Genomic DNA, 22,180 nt, shown 5'->3' with positions numbered 1-22,180 from the left:
GCCCAGGTTAACGGCCCCATCCTGGCTCAGCCACTGGAGGATGGTTCACATCAGAGGATGGGGGAGGGGGACAATAAATAAGAGGTTACACTTTGGCCTCAAATCAATGAGGACTCTGATCTCTGGGAAGGAAGGAAACCCTGGGAGGTGGGCGGGGAGGATTCACAAACACCCGCTGGAGGCCCCAACACCCCCAATAAGACCCATTGTTTTTATTGTCAGTCTGCAGACAGGAGCTGGAGAACTGAACCCAGACAAAGGAGAGGGAGGGAGAAAACTGGGAGTGGAGGAAAGTGAATTGTCTGTTCAGCATTTCTATTGTGGACTGACACTGAAAGATGTTTGAAAACTGCTTTTACACATTGTTACAAATTGACGATTTGCACACAGAAAACTGAACTCCAAGAGGAATGTTTGTCTCTCTGTGATTTCTATTCTGCATTGACTGATTATTTTTGTAAACAGAGATTACAGCTTTCAGGAAAGATTAAATGGATTGAAGTTTTTTCCTGTTGAGCAGTGATCTGATAGAAGTCTTTAAAATTATTAGCGGCTTGGACAGGGGAAATATGGGGAGAATGTTTCCACTCGTGACAGAGTCTAAAAGAAGGAACAATCAATAAACAAAGAGTCATAAATACCAGACAGTTACTAATAAATCCAAGAAGGCAATAAGGACAAACGTCTTCACTCACAGGTTTAGAAACACCATAGAAATGAGTTGAGGAAAGTGCTGAGATTGTTTCAAAAGGAAATGGGAGAAACACAAGAGAAAAAGAAATAGAAAAATCAACTGAAAGGCTGAGATGAGGTCTGTGGGACAGGAGAAGATGTGTCAAGTATAAAGAATTAAACTGAATGGCTTGTTTGTGTCTTGTATATTCAAAGTAATTCAATGTAAACTCCTTTTCCAGAATATCTGCAGACGGGCGATTCAAACCAAAGGTCTCAGGATCTGACAGTGTCACATGATTCTTCAGGATCTGAATATCAAAGGCCTATGAATGTGGAATTATTCAACATCAGTGTGACTGGAAAAGCCCCGAGACACAGACATCTCAGTTATTTTTCCACAGTCAGCTGGAACAGAGCTTTAACCAGTCACACAGCGTGAAAAGAAATAGCACATTTACATCAGGTAGACACCGTACTCGTGTTCTGTGTGTGGACCTGGTTTCAACTGATCATGTAACCTGGAGAGACATGAGGACACCTGCACCATGTGAACAAGGAGCAGCAATAGGCCATTCGGCCCCACAGGCCAGTTCCGCCATTTAATAACATCATGGCTGATCTGATAGTGAGCTCAAATCTGCATCCCGCCTACACCCGATAGCCTGTCAATAATCATGGAGAAACCGTGGAAATGTGCGGACTGTGGGACGGGATTCAATTACCCATCTGAGTTGGAAACCCATCGACGTATTCACACTGGGGAGAGGCCGTTCACCTGCTCAGTGTGTGGGAAGGGATTCACTCAGTCATCCAGCCTGTACACACACCAGCATGTCCATACTGGTGAGAGGCCATTCACCTGTCTTCAATGTGGGAAGGGATTTAATGCTTTATCAAACCTCCGGACTCACCACCAGGTTCACTCTGATCAGAGACCGTTTCAATGTTGTGAGTGTGGGAAGAGCTTTAAAAGCAGAAAGGATTTGATGATTCACCAACACACTCACACTGGGGAGAGGCCATTCATCTGCAAAGTGTGTGGGAAGGGATTCACTCAGTCATCCCACCTCCTGACACACCAAAGTGTTCACACTGATCAGAGACCATTTAAATGTTCTGACTGCGAGAAGAACTTTAAAAGTAAAAAGGATTTACTGATTCACCAACGCACTCACACTGGGGAGAGGCCGTTCATCTGCTCCGTGTGTGGGAAGGGATTCACTTGTTCATCCCAGCTCCTGAAACATCGATTTGTTCACACTGATCAGAGACCTTTCAATTGTTCTGAATGTGAGAAAACATTTAAAAGCAAAAAGGATCTTCTGAAACACCAGCACACTCACACTGGGGAGAGGCCGTTCACCTGCTCTCTCTGTGGGAAGGGATTCACTCGATTAGCTCACCTTCTGAGACACCATCGAGTTCACACTGGGGAGAGGCCGTTCACCTGCCCTGTGTGTTGTCAGGAATTCATTGATACATCTGACCTTCTGATACACCGGCGAGTTCACACTGGGGAGAGACCTTACACTTGCCTCCTGTGCGGCAAGAGATTCACTCAGTCATCCCACCTGACTACACACCAACTTGTTCACACTGATCAGAGACCTTTTGAATGTTCTGATTGTGAGAAGAGATTTAAAAGTAAACAGAATCTGCTGAAACACCAGCGAGTTCACACTGGGGAAAGGCCGTTCAACTGCTCCATGTGTGGGAAGGGATTCGCTCAGTCAAACAACCTGCTGAAACACCAGCAGGTTCACAGGCGACAGCAGGGGTTGGATTCTGCTGTTATTGCTGCTGTTAATCACACCCAGGACTGAATAGTGTCTGGTTACCAGTGAGGTTCCACAGTTTTGTGGTATATATCAATGACTTAGACTTAAATGTAAGGCTCATGATTCAGTTTGCAGATGAAACAACAATTGTGTTTGTGTTTAACAATCCAGAAGAAAGCCGTGGACTGCAGGAAGATATCAGTGGGCTGGTCAGATGGGGAGAAAAATGGCACATGGAATTCGATCTGGAGCAGTGAGAGAGAATGAATTTGGGACATTAGACAAGACAAGGGAATGAACAATAAAGGGATGATGCTGAGAATTATAGAGGATCAGAGAGAACCTGGAGTCAACATCCAGGCATCCGTGAAGGAGGCTGGACAGGTAGATCATAAGACCATCAGATGTAGGAGCAGAATTAGGCCATTCAGCCCATTGAGTCTGCTCTGCCATTCAATCAAGGCTGATAAGTGTCTCAATCAGGTGGTCAAGAAGACATTTGGTCCAAGCCTAGTGTATAAGAGGAGGGAGATTATGCTCAAACTGAAGCAGAGAGTGGGAATAAATGGATCCTTTTCAGAGTGGGAAGCAGTGACTAGTGGGTCCGGCAGGTTCAGTGCTGCAACCCCAGCTGTTCATAATATACATTAATGATTTGGATGAAGGAATTGAATGCAATATCTCCAATTTTCAGCCGACACTAAGCTGGGTGGCAGTGTGTGCTGTGAGGAGGATCCTGAGAGGCTACAGGGGGGCTTGGACAGGCTGAGTGGGCAGATACTTGGCAAATGCAATATAATGTGGATAAATGTGAGGTTATCAACTTTGGTGGCAAAAACAGGAAGAAAGATTATTATCTGAATGGTGGCAGTTTAGGAAAAGGGGAAGTGCATCGTGACCTGGGTGTCATGGTGGGACAGTTGCTGAAGGTTGGCATGCAGGTACAGCAGGCGGTGAGGAAAGCTAATGGCATGCTGGCCTTCATAGCAAGAGGATTTGAGTGTGGGAGTAAAGATGTTTTGCTCAGTTGTACAGGGCCTTGGTGAAGCCACACCTTGAGTATTGTGTGCATTTTTGGTCTCCTAGTCTGAGGAAGGACGTTCTTGCTATTGAGGGAGTCCAGCTACGGTTCACAGACTGATTCCTGGAATGGCAGGACTGACATATGGAGAGAGACTGGATCGACTGGGCTTTTACTCACTGGAATTTAGAATGAGAGGGGATCTCAGAGAAACATTTAAAATCCTGATGGGACTGGACAGGCTCGATGCAGTCCCAACATGTTCCCAATGTTGGGGAAGTCCAGAACTAGGGGTTACAATCTTAGACTGAGATGAGGAAGAACTTCTTGTTGTGAACCTGTGGAAGTCTCTACCACAGAAAGCTGTTGGGGCCAGTTCATTAAATATGTTCAAGAGGGAGCTGGATGTGACTCTTGTGACTAAAGGGACCACAAGGGGTATGGAGAGAAAGCGGGACTGTGATACTGAAAGTGCATGATCTGCCATGATCATATTGAATGGTGGTGAAGGCTCGAAGGGCCGAATAGCCGACTCCACCTATTTTCTATGTTTATAAAATGCTTCATAAAACGTTCTGCAGAAGGATCATTTAGATCCAAAAGATTAACTCTGTTTCTCCCCACAGATGCTGCCAGACCTGCTGAGGTTACCCAGCATAGTCTGTTTATATTTATAAAATGCTAGTTAGAGCAAGCTGGAGTACTGAGCTCTGTTCTCGTTACCAGATTAATCAGTTATAAAAGTATATGTCTAGTAAAGCTGTGTGGCAGAAAGCTGAAGCCAGTTGGCGATTTTTTAATATAATTACAATCTGTTCAATTTTCAAATCTAGTGAATAAAGGATTGAAGAATTAGGAGGGTTAGTGGAGGAATCATTTCACCCGGAGAGTGATGGGGATCTGGAACTCACTGCCTGAAAGGACGGGAGAGGCAGAAACCCTCATCACATTAAACAGGAACTCAGATACGCAGTTGAGATTCTGTAACACACAGAGGGACAGACCAAGAGCTGGAAAGTCGGGTGAAACTGGACAGTAGTTTCCCAGCCAGCACAGACCTGATGGGCTGAATGGCCTCCTGCTGTTCAGTGAATTTTCTATATTTCAGTTCTGACAGTTGGAGTTTGTTTCTGCTGATGTTAATAACTCCTCGAACTGGGCTGTAGTGTAATATTCTGGATAAATGTGAAATCAGCTTGATTAAAACATCAGAGTAGATTTTTTGTCTTTCCCACCTGTGTTATCTGATTGTATTCTGACTTTCTGATCAGTAACACAACTAACCTCAGCCGCCCCAATCTGCGAATGACTTGGTAAATTCCTTCCCTAACAGCACTGTGAGTGTCCCTCAAACCACAGGGACTGCAGCGGTTCAGGAAGGCAGCTCACCACCACCTCAAGGGCAATTAGGAATAGGCAATAAAAATACTTGTCTGGCCAGTGATACCCACACCCCATGAAAAGAAAATGTCTGTTCAAACAAGACTTAATTAAGGCAGGACAGGATTCTTTGGATAATAAATTTTACAACATTAAATTAACATTAAAATTATTATTAAAGGAAAGAGATTTGCATATCAATTCAGGAAAACTTCCAAGATGGTGCTGGAGTGTGGCGACTTCTTGCAAGCTGTGCCCAGCATACCCTCTAATTCTATCTTCTACTCGTTCGATGCTTCTAAAACTTTATTCTAACTCTTATGACTGAAACACTACATTCTGCATCCTCTCCTTCTCTATGTATGGTACTCTTTGTATAGCACACAAGGAACAATGCTTTTCACTGTATGCTAATACATGTGACAATAATAAATCAAATCAGACAATGATTTTTGCAACTTTATCGAGGTGTTGATCCATCACAGTGCTCCCCTCTCAAGACTCTTGTCTCAGATACAGTCCCACTTGCTGAGATGTACATGTGATTCTTGCCTCGAGTGAGTGTCTTCAGTAATCAGCCAGCCACAAATCATTACAGAGCCCTGGCTTTTCACCCCTGAGTGGCCAGCGCCCTGTGTCAGAGTCAAGCTTTTCCTCAGTGAATAATTACCTCAAGCTGCTGCTCGGGTTAATCCAATTAGTTCTTAGGCACAGTGGCCACCCAACCTCAGTACATCAGACAAGAATACAAAAGAGCTAAAATCTCTTGACTTTCAAGTACTTCGCTATCCACTATTTAAGGTGAGAGGGGAGAAATACAAAAGTGTCCAGAGGGGCAATTTTTTCACACAGAGGGTGGTGAGTGTCTGGAACAAGCTGCCAGAGGTAGTAGTAGAGACGGGTTCAATTTTAGCTTTTAAAAAGCATTTAGAAAGCTACATGGGTATGATGGGTATAGAGGGATATGGGCCAAATGTGGGCAATTGGGATTAGTTTAGGGGTTTTAAAAAAAAAAGGGCGGCATGGACAAGTTGGGCTGAAGGGCCTGTTTCCATGCAGTAAACCTCTATGACTCTATGACACTGGATCAAACTAAACATTATAATGTACCATTCCTTGGGACCTTTATCCAGGATCCTTCATTATTAGAACAGTTTGTCTGAAATTACTGTTTCTCACACAGAGAGACATGCAATAATTCAACGTAACGAGTTTTGAATGAAAATCCAGTCTTTCCAATATGATTATTGATTCATTATTTATAACTTAATCAAGGTTCATCAATTGTACAATCATCTGTTTCATGACTGGTTACTCCCTTCAGAATTTGATTAATACAGAAAATAAAATGAGCTCTTTCATCACATAGAGTCAGAGTGTCTGCAACAAGCTGCCAGAGGTAGTAGTAGTGGTGGGTACAATTTTGTCTTTTAAAAAGCATTTAGATAGTTACATAGGTACAATGGGTATAGAGGGATACAGGCCAAATGCGTGCAATTGGGATTAGCTTAGGGGTTTAAAAAAAGGCCAGCATGGACAAGTTGGGCCGAAGGGCCTGTTTCCATGCTGTAAACCTCTATGACTCTATTTGTTACATGGTCAGTGCATTCTGACTGGTGAGAGGCTGCTTTAATGTTGTGTGTTAGATAAGATTCATTAATTCAATCACTTGAGCTAGCAATTCCTGAATGGGCTCACATTTAACTATAGGGTTAGTTTCTAATGTAGCTGCTGCTGTTGATCATAGTAAGGAGTTTAACAACACCAGGTTAAAGTTGATCATATCCAGGACAGCACTATGGCAGATAACTAATTAAGTGCAGTTTTTGAAGAAAAAATGATATATCTAGATCATTGGATGCAATCGCAAACGGATCAGAAAACATCATTACCAAAATTGCCATTTAATGGTGGAGTGATTACCCATCATTCTCCGCGGGTCAGAAAGTGCTCTATCCTCACTATAGGGAGAGACTGCGCAGGCGTGGGGGAAATGCTGTGATTGGAGCATGCGGGTGTTGGTCTGTTCGATCAATATCAGGTGAGAAGCAACTGGAGGGGAATGGGGCCGGGGAAGAAATGGAACCGTCTTGTGGGGCCGGGGGAGCGGGGAAACTCATTAGTAAAAATTGCTCATGCCTCAGAGCCCGAATCCCAAACTCCCGGGTCCCGCGGGAGGCGCCGCCGACACTTTTGTTCATCCCGGGGGTGAACGGCCGCCATCTTTCCCGGGGCAGCAGGGCGCATGCGCAGGGAGCCCAGTCCCTCTGGGGCTTTGTTACCTTTTCTCCTTCATCCCTTTTCCCAGTCCCAGGCTGCAGGCTTCAGCTGGCAATGTGTGCATCCAGTGTGGAGGAGGCTCCAACTGGCAATGTGTGCATCCAGTGTGGAGGAGGCTCCAGTTGGCAATGTGTGCATCCAGTGTGGAGGTGGCTCCAGTTGGCAATGATGTGCATCCAGTGTGGAGGAGGCTCCAGTTGGCAAAGATGTGCATCCAGTGTGGACATGGCGACAGCTGCCAGGGTCACTTTCACCTTGTGCCGGTCCCACCCATTCCCAGGTTCATTCAGCTCAATTTCACAACCCGCCTTTTTGTTTCTGTGGGTTCTCTCTCACTCCTTTTTTTCTGTTTTAAATCCTTCCACAGAGTATCGGGAGGGGAGGATTTACAGTCTGGAAACAACCTCATAATCGCATCAAAGTCTGACAGCCGCTGAATGCATCCTAACCTGAATATCGTCAGATTTTGAACACAGAACTGAAAAGCTCCATTCACAGTGGAGAGAAACTGTACATGTGTTCTGCGTGTGGACAACGCTTCAGCCTGTCGAAACGTTAGTGCAGTCACTCCATGGAGAAACGGTGGAAATGTGTGGACTGTGGGAAGGGATTCCGTTACCCATCCAAGCTGGAAACTCATTGTCGTAGTCACACTGGGGAGAGGCCATTCTCCTGCTCTGAGTGTGAGAAGGGGTTCGTTAGGTCCTCCCACTTGCTGACACACCAGCAAATTCACACTGGGAAGAGACAATTCACCTGCACCGAATGTGGGAAGGGATTCACTCAGTCATCCAAACTGCTGTCACACCAGCGAGTTCACACTGGGGAGAGACCATTCACCTGCTCTGAATGTGGGAAAGGATTCACTGCTTCATCTTACCTGCTGACACATCAACGTGTTCACACTGATGAGAGACCTTTTAAATGCTCAGACTGTGGGAAGTGCTTTAAAAGATCTGGTGCACTGATGCGCCATCAATGTGCTCACACTGACGAGAGGCCATTCAGATGCAGACACTGTGGGACTGGGTTCAGACAATCATATAACCTCACTGTACATCAGCGAATTCACACTGGGGAGAGGCCGTTCACCTGCTCTGATTGTGGCAAGAGATTCTCTCAGTCATCCAAACTTCTGAAACACCAACGAATCCACAATTAACCATAGTGATCGGATTCTGCTGTTAATCACATTCAGGACTTAAATGTGTTCATTAGGTCTGTTTCTGCTGGAGTTGATGAAATCCAACCCAGTTATAGGGGTTAATATTCTGGATAAAAGTCAAATAAATTAGCTTTGTGTTCAATACTGTGCATTGAATCTTTTCAATAACATCAACATAAATGAATTCCTTTTCAAATATATGGATAAAAGCAAATTACTGTGGGTGCTGGAATCTGAAATAGAAAGAGAAAATGCTGGAAAATCTCAGCAGGTCTGGCAGCATCTGTAAGGAGAGAAAAGAGCTGATGTTTCAAGTCCAGATGACCCTTTTGTCAAAGCTCAAAACACCAGCTTTGACAAAGGGTCATCTGGACTCAAAACATCAGCTCTTTTCTCTCTTTACAGATGCTGCCAGACCTGCTGAGATTTCTCCTTTGGTTCCTTTTGAAATATCTCCCTTTGTTCTTCCTCCATCTTCACCTCCCACAAATGCTCATGGAGGAGAAACTCATGACCTTCTTTGTTGCTAAGTTTGAGACAATTCAATCAGCTGCCTCTGCTGCTTCCCTCCCTTTCCATATTCCTTCAGGTGCAGAAAGAGGCCATTCAGCCCAGCAAGTCTGCACTAATGCTCTGAAAGAACATCTTACCCAGCCCCCTTTACCGCCCCCCCCCCCGCCTCCCATCCTGTCCCAATAACCCCAGGCGCATTTTCCATGCCTACTCCACCTAAGCTACACATCTTGGGACAACAGGCAATTGAACATGGCCAATCCACCTGACCTGCACATCTTTAGCTTGTGGGAGGAAACTGGACATCCGAAGGAAACGCATGCAGACCTGGGGAGAACATGCAAACTCCACACAGACAGTGACCCAAGCTGGGAATCGAACCTGGGTCCCTGACACTTTGAGGCAGCAAGCTAATTGACTAGACAAAATCTCCTTTAAGGTTCCCCTTTGTCTTAGCTCTGAACTCACATCTTACTCTAGTTTCTCTCACCTTCTCTCATGTCCTCTTAGACCTCAGGGTGGTGCAAGCAGGCATTTAAGACGCATTTAGATGAACACCTGAAATGCTATAGCATAAAAGGGTACAGACCAAGTGAAGTGCTGGGTGATGGGATTGGAACGGAATGGTGTTTGATGACCAATGCAGACACGATTGGCTGAAAGGCCTCTTTCTGCGCTATTAAACTCTATGAGGAAGGAGGGTTGTTGATGTGCTGTCTGGGTGGGTGATATTTGGAGGAGCTGTCTCCCTAGGACTGAACTAAAGCATTTCATAGCAATGTGAGCCTTATAAGGAGCTCTTGGCGACACATAAAATCTCCTCACTCTGCTGAGCAACACTTTTGTATCTATTTCAGGCAGTGTGGAGAAAGACCCTGAGTGCACAGCTCAGGAATTTTAATAGCCAGGTAATGTGAACTCACTCACAAATCACATATGCCACATTGGAAGTTGAGATACATTTGTCCATGTTCAAATTTTAACTACTGTTCATAGAATTTTAGAATCCCTGCTGTTCAGAAGAGGCTATTCAGCCTATCGAGTCTGCATTGACTCTCTGACAGAGTATCTCACCCAGGCCCTCTCTTCTGCTCTATCCCTCCAACCCCACACATTACCATGGCTAATCCATCTAACCTGCACATCTTTGGACTGTAGGAGGAAACCAGAGCACCCAAAGGGAACCCACACAGACACGGGGAGAGCATGACAGACAGTCACCCAAGCTGGATTTGAACACGGGTCCCTGGAGCTGTGTGGCATAACTGTTGTGCCACTCTTTTTGTTGTTGAACGCTCAGTGACAACATATGGAAGCCCTGGTCAGAGCTGATTGTGTACTGAGGTTATCAATGGGTTTCGAATGTAAATTCACACACAATGAAGATCAGAATCATGTGAGTTTTTTCCTGCTCCACCGTCTGAACCAATAACTGTCTGCAACTGTTTCCCAAATATAAAAATGCTTTATGAAATGAGCAGTTTCCAATAAAATGAGTAAAACCCGAAACCAAAGACCACCAGCATCTCATTCACTTCATTTAACAAAGTGGAATGTGTTTAATCTAATTTGATGACTGTTTTTATCCAGAACGTCATTGACACAGAATATTAGAACATGTTTTTATTTGATGGTGGGCTAATATACCTATCAGGGGATTTGATATAAACCCTGTCAAACATTACATTTTCAATCCAGCTTTTCAAAGAGAGAATACAGTCGGCAGCAGCTTTGACTTATCTAGTCAGTGAAAACAGAATGTCAGTGAGGCAGTCACACACTGAGACCACACACGAGTCAGAGCCTTTCTACAATATGCTTATTTTAGAAATAAAGAACTTATAAACTTCCCAAGGCAGCTTCTCCTGCAAGTGCAGGAGATGTAACAGCTGCACTTTCACCTCCTCCCTACTCACCATCCAGGGGTTACACATACGTGCCTCAATCCCAAATGTGTCAAATAGTTTGAAATCACATTTTGGAAATGGAGGGAGATTTATTTAAAATAAATTGACACAATACATTTTTTATATAGATTCTAAGTTAAAAGATTTAATATCTCCACTGTATGTGGCATCTGTGCTATCTTACCCATGTAATGAAGTAAACACGACAAAATTCAACAAAATACAAAAGGTATTGTTACTGAGAGAATACATCATCAATATTTGATTTAATTTATTCTTGTTGCATGTACTGGGATACAGTGAAAAGTATTGTTTCTTATGTAGTAGACAAACAAAGCATACTGTTCATAGAGTACAGAGGGGAAAAGGAAAGGATACGGTGCAGAATATAGTGCTGTTGTTACAGGTATGGTGAATGGAAAGATGAGCTTAATATATGGTAGGTCCATTCAAAATTCTGATGCAGCAAGGAAGTTGTTCTTGAATTAGTTGGCAGGTGTTTTCAGACTTTTGTATCTTTTTCTCGACAGAAGCAGGTGGAAGAGAGAAGGTCCGGGGTATGAGGGGTTCTTGATTATGCTGGCTGCTTTCTGAGGCAGTGGGAAGTGTAGAGAGAGTCAATGGATGGGAGACTGGTTTGCGTGATGGACTGGGGTATGTTCAGAACCCACAACCCTTTGTAATATTACTATGTGAATACATCACTAATAAAGGAGTTAGTGAGAGTGAAAGAGAAGGCTCTGAAAATCAAAGAGTAGCTCTTGAGAAAATCTCAAACCAGTCATTTAAAAATATATATTTTGATGCCCGAAGTAGAACCTTTCAGGCACAGAATTGTAGATTTTCCACCAAAGAACAATTTAGGATTAAAGTAAAAGTTTATAATTTTGTTGTAACAGAATTCCTGTTGAAAGTTCTTGAATTAAGAGAAATAGTGTTGTCAAAAATGGACCCTGAAGCCCTGAAAATTGGTGACATCGCCAGAATATTAAACCCCAGCCAGTCATATCAGCAGGAACAAAACCACGTATCAATACTAAACAAGATAAACAGCAGCAGTAACAGCAGAATCCAACCCCTGCAGTCACTAATGAACTTGCTGATGTCTCAGGAACCATTGTGACTGAGTCAATCCTTTCCCACACACAGAGCAGTTGAATGGTCTCTTAGTGTGAGTGCATTGGTGAGCCAGCAGGTTGAACCCCAGGCACGGAGCAAGTGAACGGCCTCTGTCCAGTGTGAACTCGCTGGTGAGCAGTGAGGTTGGATGACCGATTGAATCCTTTCCCACACACGGAGCAGCTGAATGGCCTCTCTCCAGTGTGAACTCGCTGGTGTAAAACAAGATTGGATGACTGCCTGAAACTCTTTCCACAGTCAGTGCAGCTGAATGGCTTCTCCTCAGTGTGAATTCGTTGGTGTCTCAGCAGGGTGGGTAAAACTGTGAATCCCTTCCCACACATGGAACAAGTAAACGGTCTCTCCCCAGTGTGAATCCGTTGGTGTGCAACGAGAGAGGTTGCCTGTCTGAAACTCTTTCCACAGGAAGTGCAGCTGAATGGCTTTTGAGTGTGAATCCGCTGGTGTCACAGCAGGTGGGATGACCCAGTGAATCCCTCCCTACACATGGAGCAGGTAAAAGGCCTCTCCCCAGTGTGAACTCGCTGGTGTAATGTGAAGTTGGATGACTGAGTGAATCTCTTTCCACACTCAGGGCAGGTGAACAGTCCCTCCCCGGTGTGAGTGCATTGGTGTGCCGTGAGTGCTGAAGAATGCCTGAACCTCTTTCCACAGGTAGTGCAGCTGAATGGCTTCTCCTCGGTGTGAATTCGCTGGTGTGACAAAAGGCCAGATAACTGAGTGAAAGCCTTCCCACACACAGAGCAGGTGAATGCCCTCTTCCCCGTGTGAACTCGCTGGTGTAATGATAGGTTGGATGACTGAGTGAATCCTTTCCCACATATGGAACAGGTGAATGGCCTCTCCCCAGTGTGACTGTGTTGATGGTTTTCCAGCAGGGATGGATAATTGAATCCTTTCCCACAATCTTCACATCTCCACCGTTTCTCCATGGTACCGGTGTCCGTGTGTCTCTCCAGGTTGGACAATCAGTTCAAGTCTTGTCCAAACATTGAACAAATGTATGGTTTTTCCTCACCTTGTATTTTGCAATGTTTTCTCAAGCTGAATAACTGGTTAAAGCTCTTTCCACAGTCAGTTCACTGGAACACTCACTCGGGTGTGTGTGTGTGTGTCTCGGTGCTTTTGCAGTCACTGATGTTTGAAATGTGTTCTTTGAGAACAGTTGATCATTTATCCTTCCACATTCAAAGACCGATGATATTCAGATCCTGATGGATGGAGTTACTCAACCAGAGCTTGATCTGACGTTTCACATCTGCAAATCCTTCTCTTCTGATCTCCTGTAGAAACAGTTCACAAACTCCGCTTCTCCGGGACAAACAAGCGCCAAGGCCAGCAATGACACTGCGCATGCTCCACATCACAATGCCCGGGGACTGATTGACGGCAGGCGCGGGCCAATAAGAGGAGGGGGCGGGGCTGGAGGACCGAGCGGGAGCGGCTGGTCCTCCAGCCAATCAGAGTGAATGAGGGGCGGCCAGGTCGGGAGTGGAGCATGCGCGGCAATGGTAAGGCGGTTGTGAGCCTGACAATGCAGTGTGTGGTCTGAGCATGCTCAGTGTCAGTCAGAGTGTCGGGGAGGGTGAGGGATGGAAACCACGGCTGCGCTGGAAACGGCCTCGGGCCCCGCCTTCCCCGCGGGGACAGGCCCAAGGGCGGCGGGCTCGCGAGCTGCCATCTTACGAGTGTGAATGAGTGTGAATGAGGGCGCTCAGAGAGGCGGAGCTTCCTCCCCAGGAATGTCTACCAGATCATCCGGTGTCCCGATGTCATATCGGAAACGACTTGATCCTAAACAAGGTGGGTCACCTGTCCCATTACCGCCGGATATTGAGACCAGACTCACGGTAATGGAACAGATGCGTCTAGTTGAAGGAAATGCGGACTTTTTGTAAACAATATGGATTTTGAAGACTGTAAGTCATCCTAAAATTCTCTTTCTATTGTTTTCAAAAAAAAATGGGCCTGGATTACCTAATCATAGAAACCCCACAGTGCAGAAGGAGGCCATTCGGCCCATCGAGTCTGCACCGACCACAATCCCACCCAGATTCCAGCATCCGCAGTATTTAATTTTTAGGATAAAATGTTTACGCAAAACAGAGGGAGTGGTGGCAAAGGGAGAAAAAGGATAAGGATGATAAAGTCTGGGTTCTGATTCTCCGAGCCCATGTAGAATTTTTTAAGAAGAGTGAACCAGTTTATAAAGAACGGAAGTTACCCATCCCTAACAAAAACTGTTCAAATTAAAATAATTACGTTGAGGAATATAACAAAAAAACTTAATGGATGAAGTTTAAAATCAAGTTTGTTTTATTGTTAGAGAAGTTTTTTAAACTCGTGTAAAGTGATGTAATTGTGTGCCAAGTTTTTGCTGCTCACTCTCCACCCCTTTAGGTTCTGTAGGAAAGTTAACCCTTTCAGCAGACAGTTCATTTGTTTTTAAATCGCCTGAAAATTCATATTTATTTTAGTTTATAATTGAAGATTTATGGGAATTTGCTAAGGTGGGCGTTTGACATTTTTAAAGTATAAAGAAGGGGTCTTGAGAAGCCAATTTGGTAGAGAGAGGTGGAGGGAGAGATGTTTACAGAGAGGTGTTGAGAGCTGTTGGTGTGTTTGCCGCTGGGATAAACGTCTGAATCTCCTCTCACACACGGAGCAGGTGAATGGCTTCTCCCCAGTGTGAGTGCGCTGATGGACTTGTAAATCATTTTTACTTTTAAATCTCTTCTCACAGTCAGAACATTGAAATGGTCTCTGATCAGTGTGAACAAGTTGGTGTGTCAGAAGGTGGGATGACTGAGTGAATCTCTTCCCACACACTGAGCAGGTGAATGGCCTCACCGCCATGTGAGTGCGCTGGTGTCTCAGGAGGTCCTTTGTGCTTTTAAAGCTTTTCTCACAATCAGAACACTGAAACAGTCTCTGATCGGAGTGAACCTGCCGGTGAATCAGGAGGCTTGATAAAGCATGACATCCCCTCCCACATTCGAGGCAGGTGAACGGCCTCTCACCAGTGTGAACACGCCGGTGTGTATAGAGGCTGGATGAGTAAGCAAATCCTTTCCCACACTCAGAGCAGGTGAACGGCCTCTCTCCAGTGTGAATGCGACGATGAATGTCCAATTCGGACGCGTAATAATTGAATCCCCTCCCACAGTCCCCACATTTCAATGGTTTTTCAGTGGAGCGGGTGTCCTCGTGTGACTCCAGGTTGGATGATGAGTTGAAGTCTCGTTTACACAGAATATGTGTCGGGTCACTACTCACTGAGAATGATGTGATTATTTTTCAGACTTGTGAAACCACTTTCCATATTCAGCACATTGGAAACTCACAGGTGTGTGTGTGTGTAGGTGCTTTTTCAGTCACACTGATGTTTGAAATTCCCCACAACGCGCATTCTCCGAAATCCACACATGCGCATTCCCCAAATTCTGCCAATGTGCACTTCCGACTCACTGCCTCTCACCGTAGCTGGCCAATGGGGAGTGTTGGAACACCGGAAGGACTCTGGTCCTTGTGTGAATGAAGATTGAGCTTCAGACCGACTCAAACTTCCTCCTTCAAAGAGGCCAATATCTGTGAGTAAAACACTTTCTTTTCCCCCATTTCCATTTCTTTTCTCATTCTGGGGAGAATGGGGACTTGCAGCAACTGAAGGGAAAGGAAGTGAATCCAGGGAGGCTGCAGACTCTGGAAAGGTTGGCCCAGGTCTCTCTCTCTCTCTTAAAGACATTGACATCCTTTGCTCCCTCAGCTTGACACATTTATTTGTCTGGCTAAAAGGATGGTCACTTTCCTAATGTTCACAATTAAGGGGCTTGTTTCCCAGGAGATGACTGACATTTAAGGGGACAGTAAATTAATATAGGACAGAGACATGTCGAGTGTTGTTATATGATACAGATTAGATATATTATTTATGACTCTGTAATAAAATACATTTATTATTATTTATAGTCTTGTAATATAGAAATGTAGCTACGTTATATATTTCCAGTCATCTCTTTCCTCAGGCAATTGTTATTCTTGAATTTCCTTTCCACAGGGATCATTGCAGGTTGAGAATCATTAAATATATTCCAGGATGAGTTAGACTGATTTTTGACTGACAAGACTGTCAAGGCTTATGGGGAACATATGGGGAAATGGAGAGAAAGCTAAGATGACGAGGGATTTCCTGATTCAAGGATGTGGTGAAGCTTTGGAATTCTCCACCCTGGAGGCCTGTGGAGCCTCAGTCATCAAGAATTTTCAGGAGAGAGAGAGAGAGAGATTGGTTTGTAGATATTGAAGAAATCAAGGGAGATGGATTTAGTGTGGGGAGAATGATGCTGAGGTAGATGAGCCAATGATCTCCCGGAATGGTTTAAAAGGCATGATAGGCCAAGTGGCCAATCGCCGTTCCTATTTGTTATGATTTCTGTGCTGGACAGGAAGCAGTGAGCATGGATCTGTCAATCAGATTCAATCAGCACCTTCAGGAGAATTGGGAGGGTGAATATTAGATACAGCAGAGTGAGAATGGAGGGAGAGTGTGTGGGATGGAGATTTACAGCTTTTGGGGAATGAGAGAGGAAAGAATGTTCCATAGAAACTAGAATTGTCTGTTCTGAATTTCTATCCTGTACTGACAGTGATGACGTTTGCAAACTTGTTTTAGAGGATATTGAAAGAGGAATCACAGGCCGAAATCTCAATCGTCACATCTAGATCTGACAGAGTCATATTGCTTGGGACCTGAATATCATCAGCCATTGAATCCAGAAGGAGAAATGATTGTCTGGTCTGTTGATTTGAAAGGATTTTAAATGTCAGTTTGACTGGAAAAGGACCAACACACTGCCACAATCAAATGAGAGTGTTCAAGTGCATTGACTAAAGAGCTGAATAAAGATCACACCATTAACAGCGGGGAGAGACTGCACTCGTGTTGTGTGTGTGTTAATGAGGCTTCAACTGATTGTCCACCAAGGAGAGAGGCAAGGACACCTGCACCATGGAGAAACCATGGATATGTGGGGACTGTGGGAAGAGATGCAGATCCCCATCAGAACTGGAAGTTCATTGGCGCAGTCACACTGGAGAGAGGCCATTCACCTGCTCTCAATGTGGCAAGGGATTCACTCATTCATCCAACCTGTGGAAGCACCAGCGAGTTCACACTGGGGAGAGGCCGTTCACCTGCTCTCACTGTGGGAAGGGATTCAGTGATTCATCCAACCTGCGGGCACACCAGCGAGTTCACACTGGGGAGAGGCCGTTCATCTGCTCTCAGTGTGGGAAGGGATTCAGTGAATCTTCCCGCATGAGGAGACACCAGCGAGTTCACGCTGGGGAGAGACCATTCACCTGCTCTCAGTGTGGCAAGGGATTCAGTGAAATATGCCACCTGCGGAGACACCAGCGAGTTCACACTGGGGAGAGGCCGTTCACTTGCTCTCAGTGTGGGAAGGGATTCACTCAATTATCCCACCTGCAGACACACGAGCGAGTTCACACTGGGGAGAAGCCGTTCACCTGCTCTCAGTGTGGGAAGGGATTCAGTCAGTTGTCCAGCCTGCAGACACACCAGCGAGTTCACACTGGGGAAAAGCCATTCACCTGCTCTCAGTGTGGGGAGGAATTCACTAATTTATCCAGCCTGCAGATACACCAGCGAGTTCACACTGGGGAGAGACCATTCACCTGCTCTCAGTGTGGGAAGGGTTTCAGAGTTTCATCCCAGCTGCTGAGACACCAACAAGTTCATGAGTGATTCCAGAGTTGGATTCTGCGGTTGTTGTTTCTGCTCTCAATTACATCCAGGACTGCATTTTGTTCATTCTCACAGTTGGTCAATGGGGAGGGTCGGAGGGTTTCTTTCTGCTGGACTGGCCGGTCTCACGACTTTGCCTCCAGTGGGCTGATGCTCTTTGAGTCTTGTTGCAAATACCTGGTTTCAGATTTCACAAGGATCACAGAGTGACCGGGTGTTAGGAAGTTCAGAGATAATTAGTAAGGATTTCTGTTTGGAACCCCCCAAATGCCCATCCAATTTCCTTTGTAATTGTTTATTGTCTCCACTTCCTCCACCCTCGTAGGCAGCGAGTTCCAGGTCATTACCATTCGCTGCATCAAATTATTCTTCCTCGCATCCCCCCCTGTATCTCTGACTCAAAACTTTAAATCTGTGCCCTCTTGTCCTTGTCCCATCAGCTAATGGGAACAGCTTTTCTTTGTCCACCTTATCTAAACCTGTCAGAATCTTGTCAGGAATGTGTAGCTGGAAATCCCTCCCTAACAGCACTGTGGGTGTACTTACACCTCAGGCATTGTAGCAGTTCAGGAAGGCAGTGTTGGGGTTGATCGTGGCCGAGGCAGCTACATACAGCCACATATTCTGTTATAATTGAAGGACTGCAGATTGAATGTGAGGCATTATGGGACTGGACTATCTTAACCACATTCCTGTGACTGCTCAATTTCTGCAATCACGGACCATTAAAGCTGCTTAGCAAAACTCCGAAAGAGGACCTTGTGAGAATATTTACACAGAATGAGTGAGGATTAAACTTATTCCATAAGTTTGGGCAGCATGGTAGCACAGTGGTTAGCACTGCTGCCTCACAGCGCCAGGGACCCGGGTTCGATTCCTGGCTTGGGTCACTGTCTGTGTGGAGTTTGCACATTCTCCCCGTGTCCCCGTTTCCTCCGGGTGCCCCGGTTTCCTCCCAAAGCCCAAAGATGTGCGGGTTAGGTGGATTGGCCTCGGGAGTCAGGGGGACTAGCTAGGACAAATGCATGGGCGATAGGGCCTGTGTGTGAATGTGGTCGGTGCAGACTCGATGGGCCAAATGGCCTCCTTCTGCACAATAGGATTCTATGAATCTATGAATAACCAGCTGATATTCAGTGGCTGAGATATCCGAATCTGTAAAAAGGGGGTCTGACCAATCAACAAACGGTGGTAAGTAGATTAAGAAGCATTCTCAGGCATTGCTTAAATTATTTTATCATACATTTGTGATAAGAACTGTGAAGGTCTTGTGACCCGTCGTCGGTGAAGTGACGGTACACTCCAAGTAGCACTGGACTGAAAGTGGATCTCGAAGAGTGGATTCTAATGGTTATAATCCAACCCAAGCATGGCCAGTGAAAAATCCAGAGCTCGAGTGAGCACCAGACAGATTTCTTACCTGTCTTTTGGAAACTAAGAACAAGAAACTTATCGATAAAATGATTTGAGAATAGAGCCAACATTTTGAGTCGAGATGACACTTCATAGGAGCTCTCATGAAGGGTCATCCAGACTCGAAACGTTGGCTCTATTCTCTCTCTACAGATGCTGTCAGATCTGCTGGGATTTTCCAGCATTTTCTGTTTTTGTTTTACTTTTATAATGAATGATTAGTCTGATTGGAATCCCCACGGCCCTCCCGCAAAACAGAGAGAAAGTGGTGGCAAAAGGAGAAAAAGGATATGGATGATAGAGTCTGGGTTCTGATTCTCCGAGCCCATGTAGAATTAACAAAATGAGTGAACCAGTTTATAAAGAACAGAAATTACCCATCCCTAACAAAAAACTGATCAAATTAAAATAGGTTGAGAACATGACAAAAAAATTAATAGATGAAGTTTAAAATCAAGTTTCTTTTGTTGTTAGAGAGGGGATTTTTCACAGTAACTTCATTGCAGTGTCAATGTCAGCTTACTTGAGACGAATTATAAACTTTAAGTTTTTTAAAGTTATTTTGTTTGAGGGGTTCAGAATAGGCTATTGAAACAGGGTGGACTGACTTAGACTAACGTAGAATAAGGACCACAACATGCCTTATTTATATTATACAAAGGTACTGTCTGCATGGAGACACATATAACCACTGGTAGAGAATTTAAACATGTATTTCAAATTTAAATATGTACTTTTTGTACTAAAATGTATACCTTGGCCAAACTGCAGACTGCCCTAAAGCATAATGGGATAAAAGCTGTGTGAGACAGGCCACATTCTGTCAGAAGAGTGAAGCCACAGAGCACAGTTTTTATCAGTATGAGTTATAAAAGTAAACGCTTCCCAGACACTAGAATGAATGGAATTATTCATTTTTTAGTGATAAGGGATGGCTCAGCAGACAGTGGAAAGGAACTTTTGAACCCTATAACCTATGTAATAGAAGTTGCTGAGAGTCAGTTAGAAAGCACCCTATGGACCTATGTAAGTGAAAGTTGCAAAGTAACAGTGGGCAGGAACTTTCAGATTCGACAGACCAATGAATTTCCATTCTTCCAGAAGATAGGATGTTATTGGCCAAGGTAAATATTGTACACGAACACGATTGGAGCATCCAGTTAGGATGACAGAGTGGGCGGGTGAAATGAACTTTCAAAATAGTATAACTAAAGGGCCAATGTATTGTAACTTTAGAAAGGAGTTGGACTGCCCAGCTGCCTTTCTCAATAAGTAATGCCTTTAACCAGTATACTGTCTTTTGCAAATCTTTGTATTAACTGGGTTCAGCCCAATACTTAGCCTCTGAGAAAAACCCCCATCATATGTAAAGTGAAGTAATTGTGGGCCAAGTTTTTTCTGCTCACTCCCGACCCCTTTAGGTTCTGTAGAAAAGTTAACCCTTTCAGCAGACAGTTCATTTCTTTGTAAATCACCTGGAAACTCATGTGTCTATTTTAGTTTTTGATTGAGGATTTATGGGAACCAGTTAAATGTGGAAATTTTAAGCGGAGCCTGGAGGAATTTGGAAGAACTGTGAGGATTTTATCGTGTTGTCACCTCAACCCCAGATAAAGAACAAAGATTTTGCAGCTGGCAACATGTTTGGGATTTTAAATCAACAAAGACTTGATGTTTCCTATAAAATCAGGCCTTGGAAGTTGGCTAAAAAAAAGTTTAAGTTGTAATGAAGGGGAATGAAGGATCTTGTATCTTATTTTAATCAAGGAGTTGTGAGCTTAGACCATAAGACATTGGAGCAGAAATAGGCCACTCAGCCCATCGAGTCTTCTCCGCTATTCAATCATGGCTGATATTTTTCTCATCCCCATTCTCCTGCCTTTTCCCCATAACCCCTGATCCCCTTATTAATCAAGAACCTATCGATCTCTGTCTTATAGACACTCAATGAACTGACCTTCACAGCCTTCTGCGGCAAAGAGTTCCAAAGATTCACCACTCTCTGACTGAAGAAATTCCTCCTCATCTCTGTTTTAAAGGATCATCCCTTTAGCCTCAGGTTGTGCCCTCTGGTTCTAGTTTTTCCTACTAAGTTTCAATAAGATCCCAACTCATCCTTCTAAACTCCAATGAGTACAGACCCAGAGTCCTCAACCATTCTTCATACGACAAGCTCTTCATTCCAGAGATCATTCTTGTGAAGCTCCTCCAGACCCTTTCCAAGAGCAGCATATCCTTCCTTAGATGTGGGGCTCAAAACTGCTCACAACACTCCAAGTGGGGTCTGACCAGAGCCTTATACAGTCTAAGAAGTACATTGTTGCTCTTGTATTCTAACCCTCTTGACATGAATGCTAACATTGCATCTGCCTTCCGAACTGCCAACTAAACCTGCACGTTAACTTTAAGAGAATCTTGAACAATGACTCCCAAGTCCCTTTGTGCTTCTGATTGCCGAAGCATTTCCCCATTTAGAAAATAGTCTATGCCTCCATTCCTCCTCCCCAAGTGCTTAATCTCACACTTTTCCACATTGTATTCCATCTGCCACTTCTTTGCCACTTCATGTTGTTTTGTTTCTTAAAGACTTGATTAGTTGTACGTATTCGCATTCCAACCATTATTCATGTAAATTGAGTTTGTGTCTTTATATGCTCTGTTTGTGAACAGAATTCCCACTCACCTGAAGAAGGGGCTTGCAGCTCCGAAAGCTTGTGTGGCTTTTGCTACCAAATAAACCTGTTGGACTTTAACCTGGTGTTGTTAAACTTCTTACTGTGTTAACCTATCTAACCCACACAGCTTGGGAGACAAAGAGGGAATTCAACATTGCAAATCCACTGAACCTGGGCATCTTTGGTCTGTGGGTGGAAACTGGAGCACCCGGAGGAAGCCCACGCAGACACAGGGAGAACATGCGAACTCCACACAGACATTCACCCAAGGCTGGAATTAAATGGGTCCCTGGCGCTGTGAGGCAGCAGTGCTAACCACTGTGCCACCATGTCACCCTATAGTTGAGGCCAAAACATTGTCTAATTTCAAGAAGATATGAGATATACTCTTGGGGCTAACGGGATCAAGGGATATGGGAGGCAGGCGGGTGGGGGTGGTGGGGGGGGGGGGGGGGGGGCTGGAATC

General features: G+C 44.6%; 1 protein-coding gene across 1 annotated transcript in view; it reads left to right on the top strand.

Moving 5' to 3' along the window:
• LOC144485604 (uncharacterized) overlaps nucleotides 1-17,626 on the top strand; it is a 158,567-nt gene extending 140,941 nt beyond the window's left edge. Inside the window, exons 7-9 of the mRNA XM_078203703.1 lie at nucleotides 1,593-2,492; nucleotides 7,694-8,284; nucleotides 16,859-17,626. Of these exons, the coding sequence (XP_078059829.1) occupies nucleotides 1,593-2,492; nucleotides 7,694-8,284; nucleotides 16,859-17,626 (2,259 nt within the window). The remainder of the gene's footprint in view (nucleotides 1-1,592; nucleotides 2,493-7,693; nucleotides 8,285-16,858) is intronic.
• The last annotated feature ends 4,554 nt before the right edge of the window (nucleotides 17,627-22,180 follow it).

This window comes from Mustelus asterias, unplaced genomic scaffold, assembly GCF_964213995.1.
Source record: "Mustelus asterias unplaced genomic scaffold, sMusAst1.hap1.1 HAP1_SCAFFOLD_201, whole genome shotgun sequence".
In the NCBI taxonomy this organism is placed as follows: Eukaryota; Metazoa; Chordata; class Chondrichthyes; order Carcharhiniformes; family Triakidae; genus Mustelus; species Mustelus asterias.
The sequence above is the reverse complement of the archived record's forward strand: the minus strand, read 5'-3'. Positions and strand labels throughout refer to the sequence as shown.